Source organism: Bidens hawaiensis, unplaced genomic scaffold (genome assembly GCF_021521415.1).
Source record: "Bidens hawaiensis isolate Kalapana, Puna unplaced genomic scaffold, B.hawaiensis_p1.1 tig00037240_1, whole genome shotgun sequence".
Taxonomy (NCBI): Eukaryota; Viridiplantae; Streptophyta; class Magnoliopsida; order Asterales; family Asteraceae; genus Bidens; species Bidens hawaiensis.
In genome coordinates this window covers 97,046-116,407 of record NW_027496499.1, presented here as the reverse complement: position 1 = coordinate 116,407, position 19,362 = coordinate 97,046, and the positions used below count along the sequence as shown (strand labels likewise).

The window sequence follows — 19,362 nt, the reverse complement described above, 5'->3', positions numbered from 1 at the left end:
ACCACCGCGACTTTTTCATGTTTTATACTCAAATAACAACGATAACACAATAAATCGAGTACGACGTCATGCCAAAACACTAGTCCACGAAATCACCGTGGTCCTATTTTTTTAACACCGAAAATTAGGATGGCGACCGGAACGCTCGCATTCGACTACTTAAAGAATTGACATTTATAACACGATTTATGGCCTAGAAAACGAGCATTATAACTCAACCATCCCAGGTAAGTAAATCACATTCGATCCTTGGAATCTTTTTGTCAAATGGTCATTTTATAATGTCTCGTTTTCTATGATGACTACAAACCCGATATAAACGCAACCTTTAAGGGATTTGAAACAACGGGATCCAAGTTAATCTTGTAATCCATAAAACACAATAAAAATCTACTTTTTGCGTTTTAAGGTAAGGATACCTTGGAAATTCTATGAAAGTGTGTGTATGTGAACATTTAGGATATTGGTGAATTTTAAGCAAGTTTATAAATAAACATGCGATATGAACAATAAAATAGAGTAAACACGTATGAACACACGTATAGGACCCTAAGCATAACAATTCTAGGTCGTTACGTCTAACCACCTATCTTAATTGTCATGGCTCTGATACCAATCTGTCACACCCCGACCAAAGACGGCGGAACATGTTGAGGTGTAACGATTGCCCATAAGCGCATGACACTATTTAAAGAGACAATATTTAACAACTCATTTTAATTTCACAACATCAAAAATGTCACATAACCAAATATTCATAAGTCAAATACAACAAAATATAACGAAACATAGCAAATCAAATATTGTTCGTTTTTGCTAATAACTTAAAGGTATTTGTGACGTTTTCTTCACCGAACTCCATAATCAACCTAGATGCAAACCTGTAACATTTCATAAAATAAAGTTTGTCAACACAAAGGTTGGTGAGCAATTAATAAGTTTGAACAATATGTATATAGTAAGAAACGCCACAATCTTGTATACGAAACCACAAATAAATAACAATAATTTGGATAATATGAGGTCGCTAACAAGAATACATTAGCGGCACCGTCTATAAGAGAATACCAAATAGATTTGGATTTCATGAAGTCGTTAATAAGAATACATTAACGGCACCGTGCTATAAGAGAATACCAAATAGTTCACGGATTTATAAATCAACCTTCCAAAAGCGGTAAACACATAAGCATATAATCATGTAAGCATAGAACACCAAATCGAGCATTTATTTAAGTAAAATATACAATAACGTTTGTGGTTTAAGACTCAATTATAAAGCATTTGATTTGAATAAGTATGAAATGTCACCTCAAAACAAAAGATAGAAAACGGGGTATGAAATTACTCACGTTCAAGTAATAAACTTGAAAGTTTGATTATTTGGAGATTTGTCGGAACGACGAGTTAACGTATGAAGCCTAAAATAAAATAAGTCTTGGATTTAGAAAGGTTTCCTTGGAGATGTTTAAATAAAATAAATGTTGCAAAAAGTAAACAATTTTAAGTTTAAGGTTTAAAATGTAACTATCTAAGAATTTATAATAATAAGCCTTCAAAAATGTGAGTTTGCTCAAAACCGGGTTAAAGTATCTAACCTTAATATTTACTTAACCAATGTTAAGTAATAAGGTGGGAAAAATGCTAAAATGCAAGTTCCATTGGGATAAAGATACTAAAACGGGTTTTTAACGAGTGTTCGGTTTGTCGGTTCGGGTCTTAACGAGTGGTCAAACCCAAAGTCAACTTTCAAAATATTAATTATTATGAGATAACTCATTAAAACATAGTAACACTTAACCAAGTATGTAGATCTATTGTTTTAGAACTAACAACGTGCGTTAAGCGAGTGTTCGGTTTTGTCGGTCCAACTATGTTATGAGACCAAGTTGGATCCAACATTTCCAAGTACTTAAGAAAATGATTAAAAACAGTTTGTAAACTATTTTTAAAGAAATATACAAATCTTGATAGCTAAAAACACACTTATGTGTCTTAAGCGAGTAAAATCGGATCGGTTCGGTTTCCATCTCACAACAAGTTCATAGATGGATTCTACATATCCATATATCATAGATCTTGTATAAAAATGCACAAATGAAAATATTTAAGTTCTACAACTAAAAGATCAACAACAAGTCTTTTTAACGAAAGTTCGGTTTGGTTCGGTTTCCATCTCACAATGAGTTCATAGATGGTCTCCACATACCCAAGACTTGTAAATGTGAGAAACAAACTAAAATGAGCAGAGTTAGGCATAAATGATATGTATAAATAAGTTATGTGTGTGTATATATATCAAGAACACGAAGTCCTCCATGAAGCCTTGCCTTATGACGTTAGAAACTTAACCAACCGGAGTCGGTGAAGTAACTAACAAAGGAAACAAGAGGTGTGTATTACATATATGTTGTACCACCATATTCAAGAGTTATTAATGTTAGATGAACAAGTTAGAATTAAAGATAAAACTCAGTTTGACTTTTAGAAGTCAAACCTTCAAGAACACAATGAAAATAACCTTAAAATCTTTGAATTTAAGAGAAAATTTGGAGTTGTAGCAGAGATTAATGGATGGAAAGGGTGGTGTATATATAGGGTAAGTTGAAATGGTCAAGTATAAAGGGTCTTGCATGAAAATGGGTTGGATTTGGTCACATGTAAGCATAAGACAAAGCAAAAATGAGCTGCTGATCTGGGTGTCCGTCGCGCCCCGCGACCAGAATAGGGGTCCCCCGTCGCGCCCTGCAACGGGGTTATTTTCCAGATTTTCAATATTTTCAAAAATGGCAGTTTTGGCCCCCGAAGTTCGTTTTAAGTGATTTTTAAGCGTTTTAAAGACCGAAATGAATGTTTTCAAGACCCAACAAGTGTAAAACAATATTGTAACATAAAATCCATCATTTTTATTATATCAAAGGTTTCGGTTTACAAAACGGGTCGGCTTACATCAATAAAGTTTACAAAACAAATACGAATCGAGACCCGAAATTGACGAATGTCACATGGTTGGCTCGTACCAACAACATGAAAAGCCAGAATTTGAACTATAGTGATAGTAGAAGTATCACACGTGCTCATTTTAGTTCCAATATTCTCTGCTTCATGCATGCTCGGTCATATTTGCGGTTGCCGGAACTAAAAACTGATCGCTCATATTTGTGGCGCTTTTCGTATTCGTGCAACAAAAGCTCAGTAATTTCTTCATCTTCAAGAGATGCAAGATAACTTTTTCTTCCAAGAAGTCAAATTATTAAATTCAACAGTCAACCATATAGTACCAAAAGTCAAAAAGATAACAAAACATACCAAGAGAAGTGTTCTTTGACGCCCGTCTGGCCATATTTGCATGGTCAAAACACATATTTCGCTGAGCTCCTATTTTCTTTGACCAGATTCAAAAACTCTTGCTTCAATTAAGAAGCTAACTGCTTTCTGATAAATTTTGTAACCGCATGAACCACCTCATGGTCAGCTATTTCCATAATGTCCATTATTTCACCTTCACCCAGAAGAGTTATTGATTTTGCAATAAATTCCTACATTTAACAAATCAATTTAGTTTTCCAATTTCTTCAAATTTAAAATACATGAAAAGAAAATAATGAGTGGTAAAAATTACACCTTGTCAAGACTTGAATCCAAAAATATGCATTTAATACCATGCACAAACTGTGGAGCAAGAACCTAAGCTTCACTTTCTTGAAAATTAACAACTTGACTAAGCATCAACTATTCAACTTCCTTGCCAACATTTGACAAGCTTCCCAACTATAATAGCAATAAAAATCAAATCTTTTAAAAACCTTTTTGTTTCTTTAATATGGGTTTGTTTCAATTAACAAGAATCACCAATTAAATTCATCAAATCATGAAAAGATTAGCACCTGAGCAAGGCTGCCTTCAAAGTCTCCTTTTACACCACTTCCTTTCCCTACTAAAACAACTGGCTGCAATTAATTTTAAACAACAAAAAATGAGACACGCCATTTATATCAAATACGGCCATTGGACCAAACAAACTTTTTTTTCATTGTAAATTGAGTACCAAGAATAAAGACCTAAAATTGTCTCATTTTTCATAACGAAATTGTAAGGACACCAAATTCTCAGTTTTTGACCAATTTAGCCTTTGCACAATATACAGCTTCTGACTGAAAGATTGCAGATTTCCAATGTTACAGTAAAATACACCTACGAATGTCTTAAAGACATGAGCCTGTAAACGATAATAAGCCTGTAAACTTATTTAACACACAAGCCAGTCACCTTACTAAACTAAGATGGAAGTAAGGTTAAAATATACATGTCAAAATTTGAAGTTAAATTGTTTAAGTGTTCGAGTTAAATTGTTTGTTCGTTAAAGTTAAATGAACGAACTCAAACGTGCCCCATTCATGTTCGTTTACACGCCTAAAATTTGAAGTTGCTCACCCGCTAATATAATGCAGGCATTGATGCGGGCCCACAAGAATCATTGCATGTTTGTTTGGGGTAGAAATTTCTCGGTGGTGGCTCCTTGATAAGTGGTGGTGTCATTGTGTTATTATCAAATGACCCAATTTTTGAGCTCTGAGAGAGACAAGCAACTACATATTATTCATGCTGCAACATCTAACTAAACTGCTTATCTATAGTAAAACTTAAATTAGTAATTTACCCCTCACAGTTACCATATATTATAGACTTTTATCCATATTTCAGGTTGTTCATAATACTATCAGGGAAAAGAATAATTGTTAGGATTATATAGATAAATGTTATGAGCACATTTAATTATAAATAAAATTATTAATATAGTTAATAACTTTTATACTTCTAAAATTCTAAATCAAAGTTTGCCACAAACTATAACTGATTTTCACAGCTCAAAATAACAAGCCAAACAGCAACATCATTCTTGTTAACTAAAATCTTATAAATGCATAATCATTTTCAAAACACATATAATTATAGATGGGAAATGTTTGAAAACATCTATTATAAATACATATAAAGAATATTGATCTAGTTAATAGTTTTTGTCTATCAAATTATAAATTTAAATGTTTCAACATTACAAATTTAAAAGCTTCAATTTAAATAGCATCAAACACTTAAAAGAGTTGACTTTAGTTTATTACAACTCAAAAGCACATCCAAATACTATCTCAGGAACACATCTTGTGACAACCGATATCTGAGTCTAACTATTTACTATCACATAACCAGTTTCAAAACGCACTCCAAACCCCATAACAATCATGCACGATTTCACCATGGCAGATTAGAAATCAGAAAAGTAAAAGCATTATTTTATAGTGGAATAGGATATGAAGGCTAACCTCATCTTCTGATCTTTGTATTGCGGGTAGTAACACCTTCATGATTAAAACGTTAAACATTATGTAACTCCATAACTTTGTCACAGTTCTTGGTCCACCATCTTTGAGCTAGCCTTTTGTTGAACATTTCACGTCTTATATAACACCATCAAAATGTGATAAAAATCAGAATCTTTCTCATAAAAAAGTTAACTAAAAATCATTCATTATCTCTATAACGAGTGTGGATTATGCTACTTGTGCTACGCTTCATCATAGCTAAAAAATCTCCCTTAGAGTTGGAAGTTATGTTCAGAACAGGATTGAGGAAGAATTGATCCACATCCTCGATAAAATTGGTCTTGACAATCTGACCTTAAAAGAGTCATTAGGTGTATATATATATATATTTATATATATATATAATATTTTTCGAAGAAAAGGAGCTAACCATTGAAGACATCTCAATACTCCCGACAATCAGTTGTATTTACCATCCTCATTAACCCTTGAACTACCACAAAATACCAAAACCCTACTCACACAAAACCAACCCATTTTACCTTCTGATCTATGCAACCCTTTAAAAGGTGGAGATTTGAACTTGTTACAAGCTTATTTATCACAGGTTGCATTTTGACTAAGAGTGTTACATACATACATCACATGTATGATCAGATATAAAACCGAGTGTAAGTGAACATTGTGAGAACGTGACGTTTGCATAAACGAAAGCTCATAAAAACAAAAGTTCCTTCTTATTTATCACTAACATAAAAATTGGTTATTTTGTTTCATCTTCTTGGAGCTCACTTAAGGGATGATTAAAATCTAAGCTTGCTGGTTTTAGAGGATATTTATAATAAGATTGCTTGAGGACAAGCAATGTTCAAGTATGGGGATGTTTGATGTACATAGAAATATACATCTTTTCGGCATCAAATAATCTCTAAAAACTGCAATTTTATCAAATAACATAGCATAAAAGGCTACTTATCATAATAAAACATAATTTCAGATGAAACCAAGCCCCAGACAAAAAAACAAGCAAAAAGACGAAGAAAAACAGAAGAAATACAAGAAAAAACAAAAAAACACTCCCACATGCCTCAAGAAACACGCCCCCATGCTTCTAAACACAAGAAAAGACAAAATTTGGAAGCAAAAGCACGGGGCCGTGGGCGTGAACACAAAAAAGACAAAAAAAAAAGAATTAGCACATGTCACTAAAACCACGGGGTCGTGCCTCACACTCCAGATTGCCTATAAATAGTGGCTCATGTTGCACTCATTTGGTGTGCCTTAAAAAGAGTTCTATCCAGTTTTCACTTATAAAAACACACACTAACACTCATATTGAAGACCTAGTGAAGAGTTTGAAGGCTTTGAGGTCATCACCATCAACCATCATCATCAACCATCATTACCATCATTAAGAAGGAATATTCATCTACATTTGGTTAGATTGTTCCAAGTTTAATCATGTATTTGTTATCATCATTCATCTTAATGTTTATCATCATGCTCATTATGAGCTAAACTCCTTTTACCATCTAAAATTTATAAAGAAGCTTTGTTTTACTTGATAATTATACAAAACATGTGGTGTAGTCAAGTAAAGTACATGGTTATATTACAATTATTTTTTGATAAGAAATGTTTCACCATCTTAAATCACTAATTCAAAGTTGGTGGTTGTCAATTCTATTGGCAATCGTTCATGGTCGATTCATGTTCTTGAAAGATAGAAATACTTTAATACATTATCGGAACATGGATCCTTATATTGTACTTAGAAATGATGAGATATAAGTTATGATGTATTTCTCTATGTCTTGGTAGTCCGAAAATGGCTTTGCTTAGGATATCATTTTAGTTAAAAAATCATATGTTAATTGAATGTGTAATTATAACCTACATAAATCAACCAATGAGAGGTTGTGTGAGTTAACTACAACCACCCGAAGTTGTTAGAATTGGTATTTGAGAAATCGGAGTCAATCCTAATCTTTCTACTTTACGAAACTACTTGCCAAATTAAATTGACATCATTGAGGTGGCGTGACATTAGGAAATTGTGGACTTTAAAATGCGCACGTTACCTCCTTAGTGCCAAAGATGCTCACTTAAGGTTTAAGGAGCTATCTATCATATATTGCTACGGCAAGTTTACCACATGTTTAAATATTAATTATCAATGCTAAAATGGAATGGATTCTTGATCTTAAATGGTAACCTTCGTATAATTGAACAACTCGTTTAGAATCTTTTGTCTTGGTCACCTATATATTATATATAAGTATTTATATTTTATAAAAAGTTGTGTGTGTTACATTCTCGTATTACGTTTCCAACTAAACAAAAACAAATACGAATACGGAAAATTGACAAATGTCAAATTTGTAAACTTAGTACCCACCAATGTAATATGATGTAAATTAGTTGTACTTTTTCTTTATAACAATGTGGTTGGTACCAGATGTGTCTGTTACATTCTCGTATTACGTTTCCGCAATTACCTAGTCGGGTTGTGACAACCGAGGATAGTCACGACATACCCAATACCACGAAACTTATTAAAAATAATTTTGGGAAAGTATAATATTCAAATCTTAAATACAACATGCTTTCAACTTTTTAGACAACAAAGCTTTTAAGCGAGAGTTCGGTTTCGGTTCGGTGCTCGACTCGGGGTAGACCGAGGATAATCACCACGTACCCAATACCATGGAACTCGTTAAATATGATTTATAAACTAAAATAAACATAAATTAAACAAAGTTAGTAAACATTAAACATGTTAGAATGTTAGTCAAAGATTGCAATAATCCTCCATGTAGCCTTGCCTTATAAGCATTTCACCTCAACCGACCATGACCGGAGAAGTGAAAGCCTAAAGGAAAACAAGGGGTAAATATTATATATATTTTGTAATAACAATTTATAATTATATGGAGTTAGTTAAAATCAAGAAATGGTTCTTGTTTTTGACTCTTAGAAGTCAAACAAGAAAGAACTTGAAGGTTGAAGCTTGAAACTTTGTTTGAGAGAGTTTGATGTGAAAGTGTAGGTTAGAATGGGTGGATTATCTTTGATTTTGAAGGATAAGGTGAGAGGGTTATTTACAAAGTCACTTTTGAGAGATTTTCAAGCATTCTTATTGGTTAACAAGGTCAAACATGTGTTATAACAAAGCCAAAAACGAACTAGTTGTTGCAGGCCCTTGGAGGCGCCACGCAACCATGTCCTCCTCCCTGGCCACGCGGCGCGGCGTGCTAGGGGTGGGATGGTCTCCCATCTTTGCTTGTTTGGCAGATTTGGTCCCCGCAGTTCGTTTTCGAGATGTTTTGAGCATTTTCAAGAGATTTTCAAGCATTCTTATTGGTTAACAAGGTCAAACATGTGTTATAACAAAGCCAAAAACGAACTGGTTGCTTCAGGCCCTTGAAGGCGTCACGCAACCATGTCCTTCTCTCTGACCGCGCGGCGCGGCGTGCTAGGGGGTGGGATGGTCTCCCATCTTTGCTTGTTTGGCAGATTTGGTCCCCGCAGTTCGTTTCGAGGTGTTTTGAGCATTTTCAAGAGATTTACAAGCATTTTTATTGGTTAACAAGGTCAAACATGTGTTATAACAAAGCCAAAAACGAACTAGTTGCTTCAGGCCCTTGGAGGCGCCACGCAACCATGTCCTCCACCCTGGCCGCGCGGCGCGGCGTGCTAGGGGGTGGGATGGTCTCCCATCTTTGGTTGTTTGGCAGATTTGGTCCCCATAGTTCGTTTCGAGGTGTTTTGAGCATTACAGGAGCATTTTAAAGGCCGTAAAAAGTGTTTTTGCGATCGACAAGCGTGAGATGATTATGAAACATAAAATCTATCATTTTAATAATATCGAAGGGTTCGGATACGAATCGGGTCGGTTTACAATACGAAGGCAAAAACGAATCGAATCGGAAAATGACAAACGTCACAATCTAGGCATGTGGTGAATGGCCATTATAACTTTTTTTCCAAATGTTATCGTCTTCTACCTTGAATACCACCACCATTTTGATAAAAGCGTTAAATTAGAGTCTTTAAGAGGACATAAACCTAACCTACCGTCCTCTTTGGCCAAGGTTACTCTTTTCCAAGCCACCCAACATGTTTTCATTCTATCCTCACTCCTCCCAACCCAACATAAATCTCCTTATTTAGCCTCTAGGATCTCTAAATCTTTACCGAGGCTTGGTAAAGGGAGAAGTAGTAGTTTGCAAGGCATTTGAGAACTGCCTTGATCAACATTATTCGAACACCTATAGAAAGAGTACGAGCTTTCCACAATGCTAGGTGTTTGTAAAAAATATCCACAACATCGCCTTGACATTTGAAAGTTCACTCCCACCCCAAACAAGGTGGTTTAAGATTTAGAATCCGTTTGAATTCGATTAACTGAACCTGAAAAACTTGTAAATTAAGTTGATACAAATGAACACCAAACTTAAGAACCATTAAGGAAGAAACACAACGAACACAAAGCTATATAGTTTATCCTTGATTTGATATATCACCTTATCATTTCATCTATTACGTCTCAATCTTAAACTTCATTTTACAGCAATTTAATTTCCTTATAACTTTTTATCTAATTCAATCGTGTTAATACTTATGATTAAACTTTTCTATAACTGTTAAAATATTAACAACTTACATGGTATTTACTATTATTAAACATTGTATAATGTATTATAGATATAACTTTTAACACATGACAGCACAGACAAAAAGAAGATATAAACACATACCATGTTTTCCTTTTATTCATAAATACATAATATAAACAATATTATTTATACACTCTTTATTGCATCATTAACCACTACACTTGTATTAAAATATACATATGAACCATATCATAATGAGACATCTAAAGACTTTAGTTTAAAAATACAGAAGTTCACTTATGTAAAAAAGTAAGAAGTGTTGGTTAAGCCAGATGATTTTATAACATATAATGGATTTCTTCCTAAACCTAGAATTAAAATGATTGATGGGTCAACAGTTCGTTAATAATACAAATAGCTGCTAAAAGCAAAACCTAATAAAGCCTCGTAAAATAAATTTAATATATATCAATATTCTTAAAATGTGTTTAGATTAATGTGGTGTAATGGTAGGAAATCTGGGTTCTTCAACAGAGACCCATGTTTGATCCTCACGGCAACACTTTAGAGGACATGTGTGGCTTAATGACGGAAGACTTTGGTTTGATTTTGAGGGCGTCCGGGGTTTTACTAATAGTGAGTCTTCAGGAATGTGGGTTTTCCCCAAAATTAGAGTTAACTTGAAGGTGTTAAAAAGTTTCGTACGGCTTGGGTTGAACCAATCGATGGTATCTTTTGCCATTTAGATCAGCGGTAGAAAGTACCCACGCGATGACCATTTTATAAAAATCATCATTATCATCATACTCAGTAAATCCCACCAATAACAAAGCTATGGTAGAATCTGAGAGAATAAGATGTAGACAGTTTTACTTTACCCCATAGAAATAGAGCTGCGGCTTCTAGCAAAACCCCCGATTCGAATTTAATAAATATCAATATCCTTAAAACTAGTAGAAAAACCCGCGCGATGCGGCGGGATCTAACGAAAATCAATAGCCTATATAAAACACCATTTGTAAATGGTCAAAGCAAGTCAGATTAAACCACATATACGACCGTTTGTTCACTTCAAATATAATAAATATATTATTTTACGTCTCAACCATTACATTTGTCGCTACATAGCCTACAAAAGAAAACGTATTGTTGTTTTTTCACCATCAATAAATAAAGTTTTACACAAGACAATGTTTATGTTTTATGGCCACCGATGTAATTTGCAAGTGAGACTATTAATCAAATCTAGCAACACTTTGATCAAATGTGTGCAAGACAGAGCTCTAATTTTAACTTTGCATCCTCTATGTATCGTTAACTAACCTTGCCACCTTGGATACCCAGGTGGTGTTTGGGATTCCTTATTGAGCCCTCCTTTTGGCTTTATTAACTTTTAGAAGAAGTTAATTGTTTAAACGATGTTTGGTAACCCAAAAGTTCTTTTAGGTTTTAACTTCTGAGCAAGTGTAAAAATGAAGTTTTTTTAAAGTTAAGAAATCTTAACTTTATGAACTTTTGGGTTTGATGAGAAGGCACCTTCCAGCTCTCAATCATCCCTACCACCACCAAGCTCTCAACTACACTTGTCACCATCAATTTAACACCCGCATCTCTCAACTAAGTCCTTACCATAATCAATTTAACACCAATTTAACATCTACAGCTCTCAACTACATCCCCACCATCATCAATATAACCTTTGCAACTATCCCTATCGCCAACAATTTAACCCTACCACCATCAATTTAACACCAATTTATCACCTATTGACTTATTGTTTATAAGTTAATCCAAACACTTTTCTTGAAAACTCCTTCAAGAAAAGTTATTTTTGATAAGTCCTTTTACAAGAAGTCCTTTTGGACTTGAATAAGGAATCCCAAACACACCCTCAATCTGCAAAATTATTAATTCTAAAACGATCAAAAATACCCATAATGCCCCTGATATGTAATCTGTAATTTCTAATACTAAAATGACCAAATCTGCAGAAATTAAAATGCTAAAATCTTTCATGCCAACATAACCTTTTGTGGGTTATATTAATAAAAAATAAAGTAAATCACTAATCACCTCATCCAATTTCTTGTAATCCCACGTAATGATTGATGAGTCATGTGAAGAGAAGTGATATGTCAATCTGAAATAAACGAACAAATAAACTTTAACCAAATAACTGAATATGTACCTGAGAAGAGACCATATATGCATCGCCATTTTGGAGACCACTCGAATCATCATTTTGGTTTCCATTTCCATCACAAACCATTCATAAGTAAACACATAAAATCTGCCATAAATGTCACCTTTAATGTGAATAGTAGCATTAGTCATTCTAGTAAAATAAAAAATTTACCTCCACTCCTTTCATAGTTAAGCCATGTGATGCACTATAAGTTTGACAAGCAAGAGGGATTTCTTTGCATAATTTGTGCATTGGAATTACCATATTTCTCACTATGAAAAATATCATGCATATTCATCAACACACGGCCTGCACAAAATTAAACTAATAGTTCACCCCATAAAAAGACAAAAGTGAACCGAATATGTGTGCATTTAAAAATTCTAGATAACCGAATAATAAAAATTTGTGTGCATTTAAACTAACAGTTCACCCAAAAAATAACCGAAAAACAAACCGAAAATGTTTTATCAGTTCGGAGTCTAAACGGCCTCGTACAAACCAAATTGTAGTTAGTCTTGTCTGAGTTAACTAATTTATATAAAATTGGCTCTAAATTGATACATGTAGATGTAATTGGTCTAAAAAGTTTTTACATTAATTAGTTGGTGAACGCCTTCAGTAGTCAACCTACTGTAAAAAACTTGTCCAAATAACTTGTATTTTTTTATTAAACCATCAATATAAAAACTGAAACGAAACAAACCGATACCTTTTTAAAACGGCCGGTTTTGACACGAACCAAAGCGATACCTTTTTAAACAGCATGTTTTGATACGAACCAAACTGAAACTTTTTTAGAATGACTCATTTTGAAATGAACAACCAATTCCTTTTTAAAATGGCCCGTTCTGACCCTAACCAAACCAATATATTTTTAAAAGAGCCATTGTTGACCCGAACCAAACCGATATCTTTTTTATATGGTGTAGTTACTATATAAAAATTAGAGCTCACATGTGTATTAATTACGGACGACACAAGACATTCAATTTCTCTATCTTCTGGACCGCTATAAACTTGGCAGGTGTATCAGAAGCAACAACAAGAGTTGTTGCACTTGTGGCTCTCACGTGTATATGTAAGAAATTACACCCTTTTCTGTCAAAACAAAATTCAGCTTTACTGTTATGGACATCACTGAAAAACACTTTAATAATAATAATAACAATAACAACAATAATAAAAGATTTTTGTGTCATAGCGTTACCATATAATCAACCTCTTTATCCTCAATTCCAGCTACTAAATATTTTGCATAAGCCATATTAATCTGAGATTTAAGAAAATATAGAACACAATGATTAGTAAAGGACATGATTGAATGAAGGCTAAAATTGTCTTTTAGATCATACATATCCAACCATAGACTTGTACTTCCGTACTTTGACCCAAATAAAAACTTCATTAATATATTTATGAGAAACAGTTTCGTTTAGTAATTACAGTTTCAAACCATACAATTCAGTGATGTTGGTTCGTTAACCATTCGTGTATATTGTTAAAAAGAAGCATAAACCGACAAAAAGACATTCATTTTTTTAATGAACGAACACAGACAAAAAAACCTTGTTTATTCGTTTGTTTTTGGGCTTTGACCTTCTCAGGATGGGTTTTTTGAGTTTCAGGTATTGTTTAATCAGCTTTTGGGCTACATCGAATCGCTTAAGATTAAGCAGAATGTCATTAACTCAGGTTTCTGGTGCTTCGAGTTGGGTTCGGTAAGTGTTCGGTTAAAGTTAAACGAATGAACGAACACAAACACATTCATTTTTTTAATGCACGAACATGTTCATTTAATAATGAACAAACGCGTACATTTTCGTAACAAACAAGTGGGCGCACATTAATTTTCATAACAAACAAACATGAACACGCTCATCTTCGTGACATACAAAGACAAACGCAATCATTTTTTAACAAATGAGCAAGTTTATTTTCTTTACAAACGATCAAGGACATAAAAATTCATCCGTTTACTGTTCGTGTGTTCGGTTAAAGGTCAATAAACGAGCACGCTCATTTTCTGAACGGACAAACAAATCCAATAAAATCTATTCATTTTATTTATTCATGCTCGTTTATTTGTTCAATTATAGTTAAACATGTGTACACAAACAAGCCCCGTCCGTGTTCGTTCGGTTCATATCCATGACTTAAATTGGCATATATGTAAATGTACCTTGACATATGCGCGTACGGTTTCGTTTCCTGAACTTCTGCAGTACAACCATATTCCAAGTTTGACCACCACTGCACTCAACATTATCATGTAAAACCATAGAAGCTGTAAATTTTCAACAGCCTGAACCAACATCTGAAAGCCTAAAAGAACTCAAATGTGAACTTACATTATCACCCCAAAATTAAACTGTTTTTTTACAAAATTAAAATCAGCATAACGTACCTTTTGTTTAGCAAATCTGATTGCTACAACACCCGCACCATCTGTTTAGCAATCTGAAGAGACCTTTTCACAAACAGGTGAGATTCAAACTAACTTTTGTATATATCCAGCACAGTTCTGACATATCAAACTTCAGAATCCATACAACCCAAAACGGCTAACAGACATGATGCGTAAGGATCCTCGTGGATTATAAACAAAGTGGAAACAAACGGACTAATAAATCTCCACCCTCCTTATCAACTTCGAGACGCTCCTCATCTTCTTCCTCCTGGTGTTGAACGGAATCAATATTCAAAAAGAAGGAAAGCAAAGTTGATGAAAAATAGGCTTAAGAAAATGACGGAAATGGTTCAAATTATTTCAAAATTCACAACTTGAACCGGGTTTTGGAGGGGTGCAACATATTGTTGTACGTTGGGCTTAGTTTCTTGTAACTTTTAACATTTTACACTCTCTCTTATATAGTAGTATAGATACAATTACAATGCGTCAGCATTTTGTCTTTTCTCTAGTCCAAATAGTATTGTTATTATTTATTATTTATATCTAAGTCTCGTCTTCTTCATCTTCCCCAACTAAAACCCTAACCTGCACCTGCAACTCCTCCACCTCCATCAATGGCGAACTTCGAAGACGGATTCTCAGCAACCAAACTATTCAGCCAAGGATACTCCTACACCTACGACGACGTCATCTTCCTCCCTCACTACATCGATTTCCCCACAGACTCCGTCCAACTCTCCACCAAACTCTCCAAAAACATCACTCTCTCCGTCCCCTGCGTCGCCTCGCCCATGGACACCGTCACCGAGTCCTCCATGGCCGTCTCCATGGCCTCCCTCGGCGGAATCGGCATCGTCCACTCCAACAACACCGCCAATGAACAGGCAGCCTTAATCCGCTCCGCCAAGTCCCACCGCATCCCCTTCGTCTCCACCGACTTTCTATTCCTAAACCCTAACGACTCCATTTCCTCCGCCTCGGTCTTCGACTCGGCTCTGTGTGTTTTCGTTACCGAAACCGGTTCTCCAAACGACCGGAAGCTGTTAGGAGTGGTTGATAAGCAAATTTGGGATGGGCTAACTGATAAGGAAGCTAGGGTTTGTGATTACATGAAGAAGAGTGTAGTTACGTTACCCAACACGTCGAGTTTCGATGACGTGGCGGGTTATTTAGCTGCTAAACAGTTAGGCTATGTTCCTTTGGTTGATACCAATGGTGAGTTTGTTGATGTGGTGAGTGATAAGGATGTGGAGAGGATTAAAGGGTTCCCGAAGGTAGGGTTTCCAACGGTTGGGGAAAACGGGGAGTTTTTGGTCGGGGCGTCGATTGGGACAAGGGAGAGTGATAAGGAGAGGTTGGGACAGCTGGTTGATGCGGGTGCGGATGTGATTGTTATTGATAGCTCGCAAGGGAACTCGATTTATCAGATTGAGATGATTAAGCATGCGAAGAAGGTGTATTCGAATTTGGATGTGATTGGTGGGAATGTGGTTACGATGTACCAAGCGCAGAATTTGATTCAGGCTGGTGTTGATGGGTTGAGAGTCGGGATGGGTTCGGGTTCGATTTGCACCACGCAGGAAGTCTGTGCGGTTGGTCGTGGTCAGGTATTTTATCAACCTTATTAACTAATAACTGGATGAATTAGTTTTGGCAGGTATTGTTCGTTACAATATAATACTGACTGTCGGTATAGAAACTAAAGAAATATAGTTGATTGGCACGTTGAGAGCCATAGAAATAGTCGTGATTTGTCCTAAATGGATACCTAAACGTGTTTTAGATCGATCAGAAATCTTAAAAACGATTATTGCTATCGATGTCGATATCGCTTCACAAAATGTTATACCAGAACGTCTAGATTTTCTTTATTTAAACAGTGTTGAACCTTTTTAATAAATCAAAGTTAAAAAATAAAAACTTTGTAGTATAAAAGTTTGAATTTTTATTGTTGTCGATTTGTAAAAGATGCAAATTATACTGATTTAAATTTTTATGAAGACCTTTGTGGCCAAAAAAATAAACCTTTTGTGGTCAGTTTAATAAAATAGAAAAGTTTACTATTCATTGCACAACCTCTCAAAAACCAATATCAGTTTAGATATATAACTGCAGTCAGAAGCGTTTTTTATTTAAATTATTCTCATATATGTGTTACTGTTATTATAGGCCACTGCAGTATACAAGGTATCATCAATTGCTTCACAAAGTGGTATTCCTGTTATTGCTGACGGTGGCATTTCAAATTCTGGGCATATAGTCAAAGCTTTGACTTTAGGTGCATCAACTGTCATGATGGGAAGTTTCTTAGCTGGAAGCACTGAAGCTCCTGGAGTTTATGAATATCAGGTAACTTACTGAACTTTAAACTAGACTTGTAAACGAACATAAACGGAGTGTGTTTGTGTTCGTTTGTTTAACTTTAACCGAACAAACGTTCAAATACGAACAACTAAGCAAACGGGGCTTTCTTGTTTGTATTCGTTAGTGAAGAAAATGAACATATTTGTGTTCGTTTATGATCGTTCGTCAGCAGTATAAACGAACGGTTCATGGACTTGCAAACGAATATACCCGAACATAGAGAATGATAGTAACTGAGCTAAAGGCAGCCTAAAGCTAGTTAAAAAGGAATGTGAATAACAATGTGTTCCAAAAAGTTACTAAAACTGTGCCAAGTTGTAATCGATCAAAAAGCTTTAAATGAATATATTAGCGAACTTAAACAGACATTCACTAACTAACATAAATGGATGTAAATGAAGGAACACTCACGAAGATAAATGAGCGAATGAGAATGAAACCTTTGTTCATGTGCGTTCTTTAAACTAAATGAACAAAATGTTTGGTTTATGCTTATTTGCTTTTTAAATAAAAGAACGTAAACGAACTTCTCGACAAACTGTTCACTGAACTTTTGGCTTATTGACATGCCTACTTTAAACCGTCACCCAGAAATATTTATTAAAGTGTATAATTTTTAAATTTATTTCTTGTAATTACAGGGTGGACGTAGGGTTAAAAAGTACCGTGGTATGGGGTCTTTAGAAGCTATGACAAAAGGAAGCGATGCTCGTTATTTGGGTGATACGGCTAAGATGAAGATCGCGCAGGGGGTTGTTGGGGCGGTTGCGGATAAAGGGTCGGTTTTGAAGTTTATTCCGTACACCATGCAGGCGGTTAAACAGGGTTTTCAGGATCTTGGTGCTGATTCTTTGAAAGCGGCCCATGAGCTGTTAAGGTCCGGGACCTTAAGGTTAGAGGTATGTATATTATTATACCCTCATCTTTTCAAACTTTAACTTGAAGTTAAATTCTAGCTTGTATTGATTTCTTGCGGCCAAGGGTGTGCATGAAACCGGAAAAAACGACCTGTAACTGAAATAACTGAACTCAAACAAGGGCTGACAGTTTGGTCTTATGTTTTCTTAAAAGTTGAATTTTCCTTTTGGTTTTGCATGTAGTTAAAACCGAAAAACCGAACCGAATCAAATTTATGGATTTTTAATTTCGAATGTTATGTAGCTTATTAGAACCGAACCGAATCTAATAGCCAAGCTTTAAAACCGAAAAACCGAACCGAATCAAATTTATGTATATATGTGTGAACCCTCGGGTGGGCAAAAGTAAAATTGCACTAATTTTGACGTTATTTTACTAATCTCGTGAAAATAACGTTAAAAGTGGCGGAAGGTTAATCAGGCATCATGTGGTGGCGTTGATAGCCGAAAGACAAGGGCACATGCACCGATCAGCCGGTGTCCCGATGATTGAGTGCTATGTGCCTTATGTCCAAGGCTTGATGCAAAACTACTATCGAGCCGGGGGTCTCACCGGAAGCAGCCTCTCTATCCCTATGGGATAGAGGTAAGGCTGTCTACATCTTACCCTCCTCAGACCCTACCATAGCATTGCTATTGGTGGGATATACTGAGTACGATGATGATGATGATGATGTAGCTTATTAGAAGTTAATAAAAAGTACAACCCAAATATTTTAAACTAATCAATTAATCACTAATTTACGAATTAAATTTGGCCCAACAGTGTAAAGCCTAAATGATAAAAAAAGCTGGGAAATTATAACTAAAAATTGTTTTCTAAGGTTCAAAAACCAATTTTAAACACCTGCCCTATATACATTATCATTTACCTTAAATTGTACATATGTCTATAAAAAAACATGTATGTACATATTATACATATATGTATAATGTTGGTTTTTTTACCTTTATCATTTTAAACCGGGATGATATATCATGAGTTTGTTGTAATGATTGTTATATAAGGCCATATAGGTAATTTTGATCTAGCTTCCAATCTTGTGTTTTCTATTTGTTTAGGCACGGACAGGGGCGGCACAAATTGAAGGTGGAGTTCATGGCTTGGTTTCTTATGAAAAGAAAGCATTTTGATGTGTTTAAATCACTGTAGTCATTTTGATGTGTTTAAATCACTGTAGTTGAGGTTGTTGGGTCTTTTTGTAGTCGGTGTGTTTTTGTTTGTGCTTTAGTTTTAAATTCTTGGACCGCTATGAATCATAAAATGTGGTTTGATGGTTTAAAAATGAGTCATCTCTCAGTTAGTGTTCTAGATTGATGGTATTTGGAGGTTTTCAAGGTGCAAACTAGCCACACCCACACCATATCAAAATTTTGCGGTATCGCTACGATTAGAAACACATAATCAACACATCAAAATTTTGCAGTATCGCTACTGTCAGAAACAAATAATCTCATTATTAATTGCAAATTGCACTGCTTTAGCAATACAAGAACAACGGTATGCATACTAGAATGAATAAAACTCAAATACAAAAAT

At 34.9% G+C, this 19,362-nt stretch overlaps 1 protein-coding gene across 1 annotated transcript; it reads left to right on the top strand.

Annotated features, from left to right (window-relative positions):
• Positions 1–15,052: 15,052 nt before the first annotated feature.
• Positions 15,053–18,977, top strand: LOC143589140 (inosine-5'-monophosphate dehydrogenase 2-like). The gene is made up of 4 exons (XM_077069983.1): positions 15,053–16,148; positions 16,711–16,890; positions 17,547–17,804; positions 18,885–18,977. The coding sequence occupies exons 1-4, from the start codon at positions 15,156–15,158 to the stop codon at positions 18,954–18,956; spliced, it is 1,503 nt and encodes a 500-aa protein (XP_076926098.1). The 5' UTR covers positions 15,053–15,155; the 3' UTR covers positions 18,957–18,977.
• The last annotated feature ends 385 nt before the right edge of the window (positions 18,978–19,362 follow it).

What these genes read in the sequence shown, in the direction of transcription:
- LOC143589140 (XM_077069983.1), top strand. Translation starts at nt 15,156, where the DNA reads ATGGCGAACTTCGAAGACGGATTCTCAGCAACCAAACTATTCAGCCAA. An exon ending in GTGCGGTTGGTCGTGGTCAG is followed by an intron (nt 16,149 to 16,710) that starts GTATTTTATCAA and finishes CTGTTATTATAG; the next exon opens with GCCACTGCAGTATACAAGGT. An exon ending in CCGGGACCTTAAGGTTAGAG is followed by an intron (nt 17,805 to 18,884) that starts GTATGTATATTA and finishes CTATTTGTTTAG; the next exon opens with GCACGGACAGGGGCGGCACA.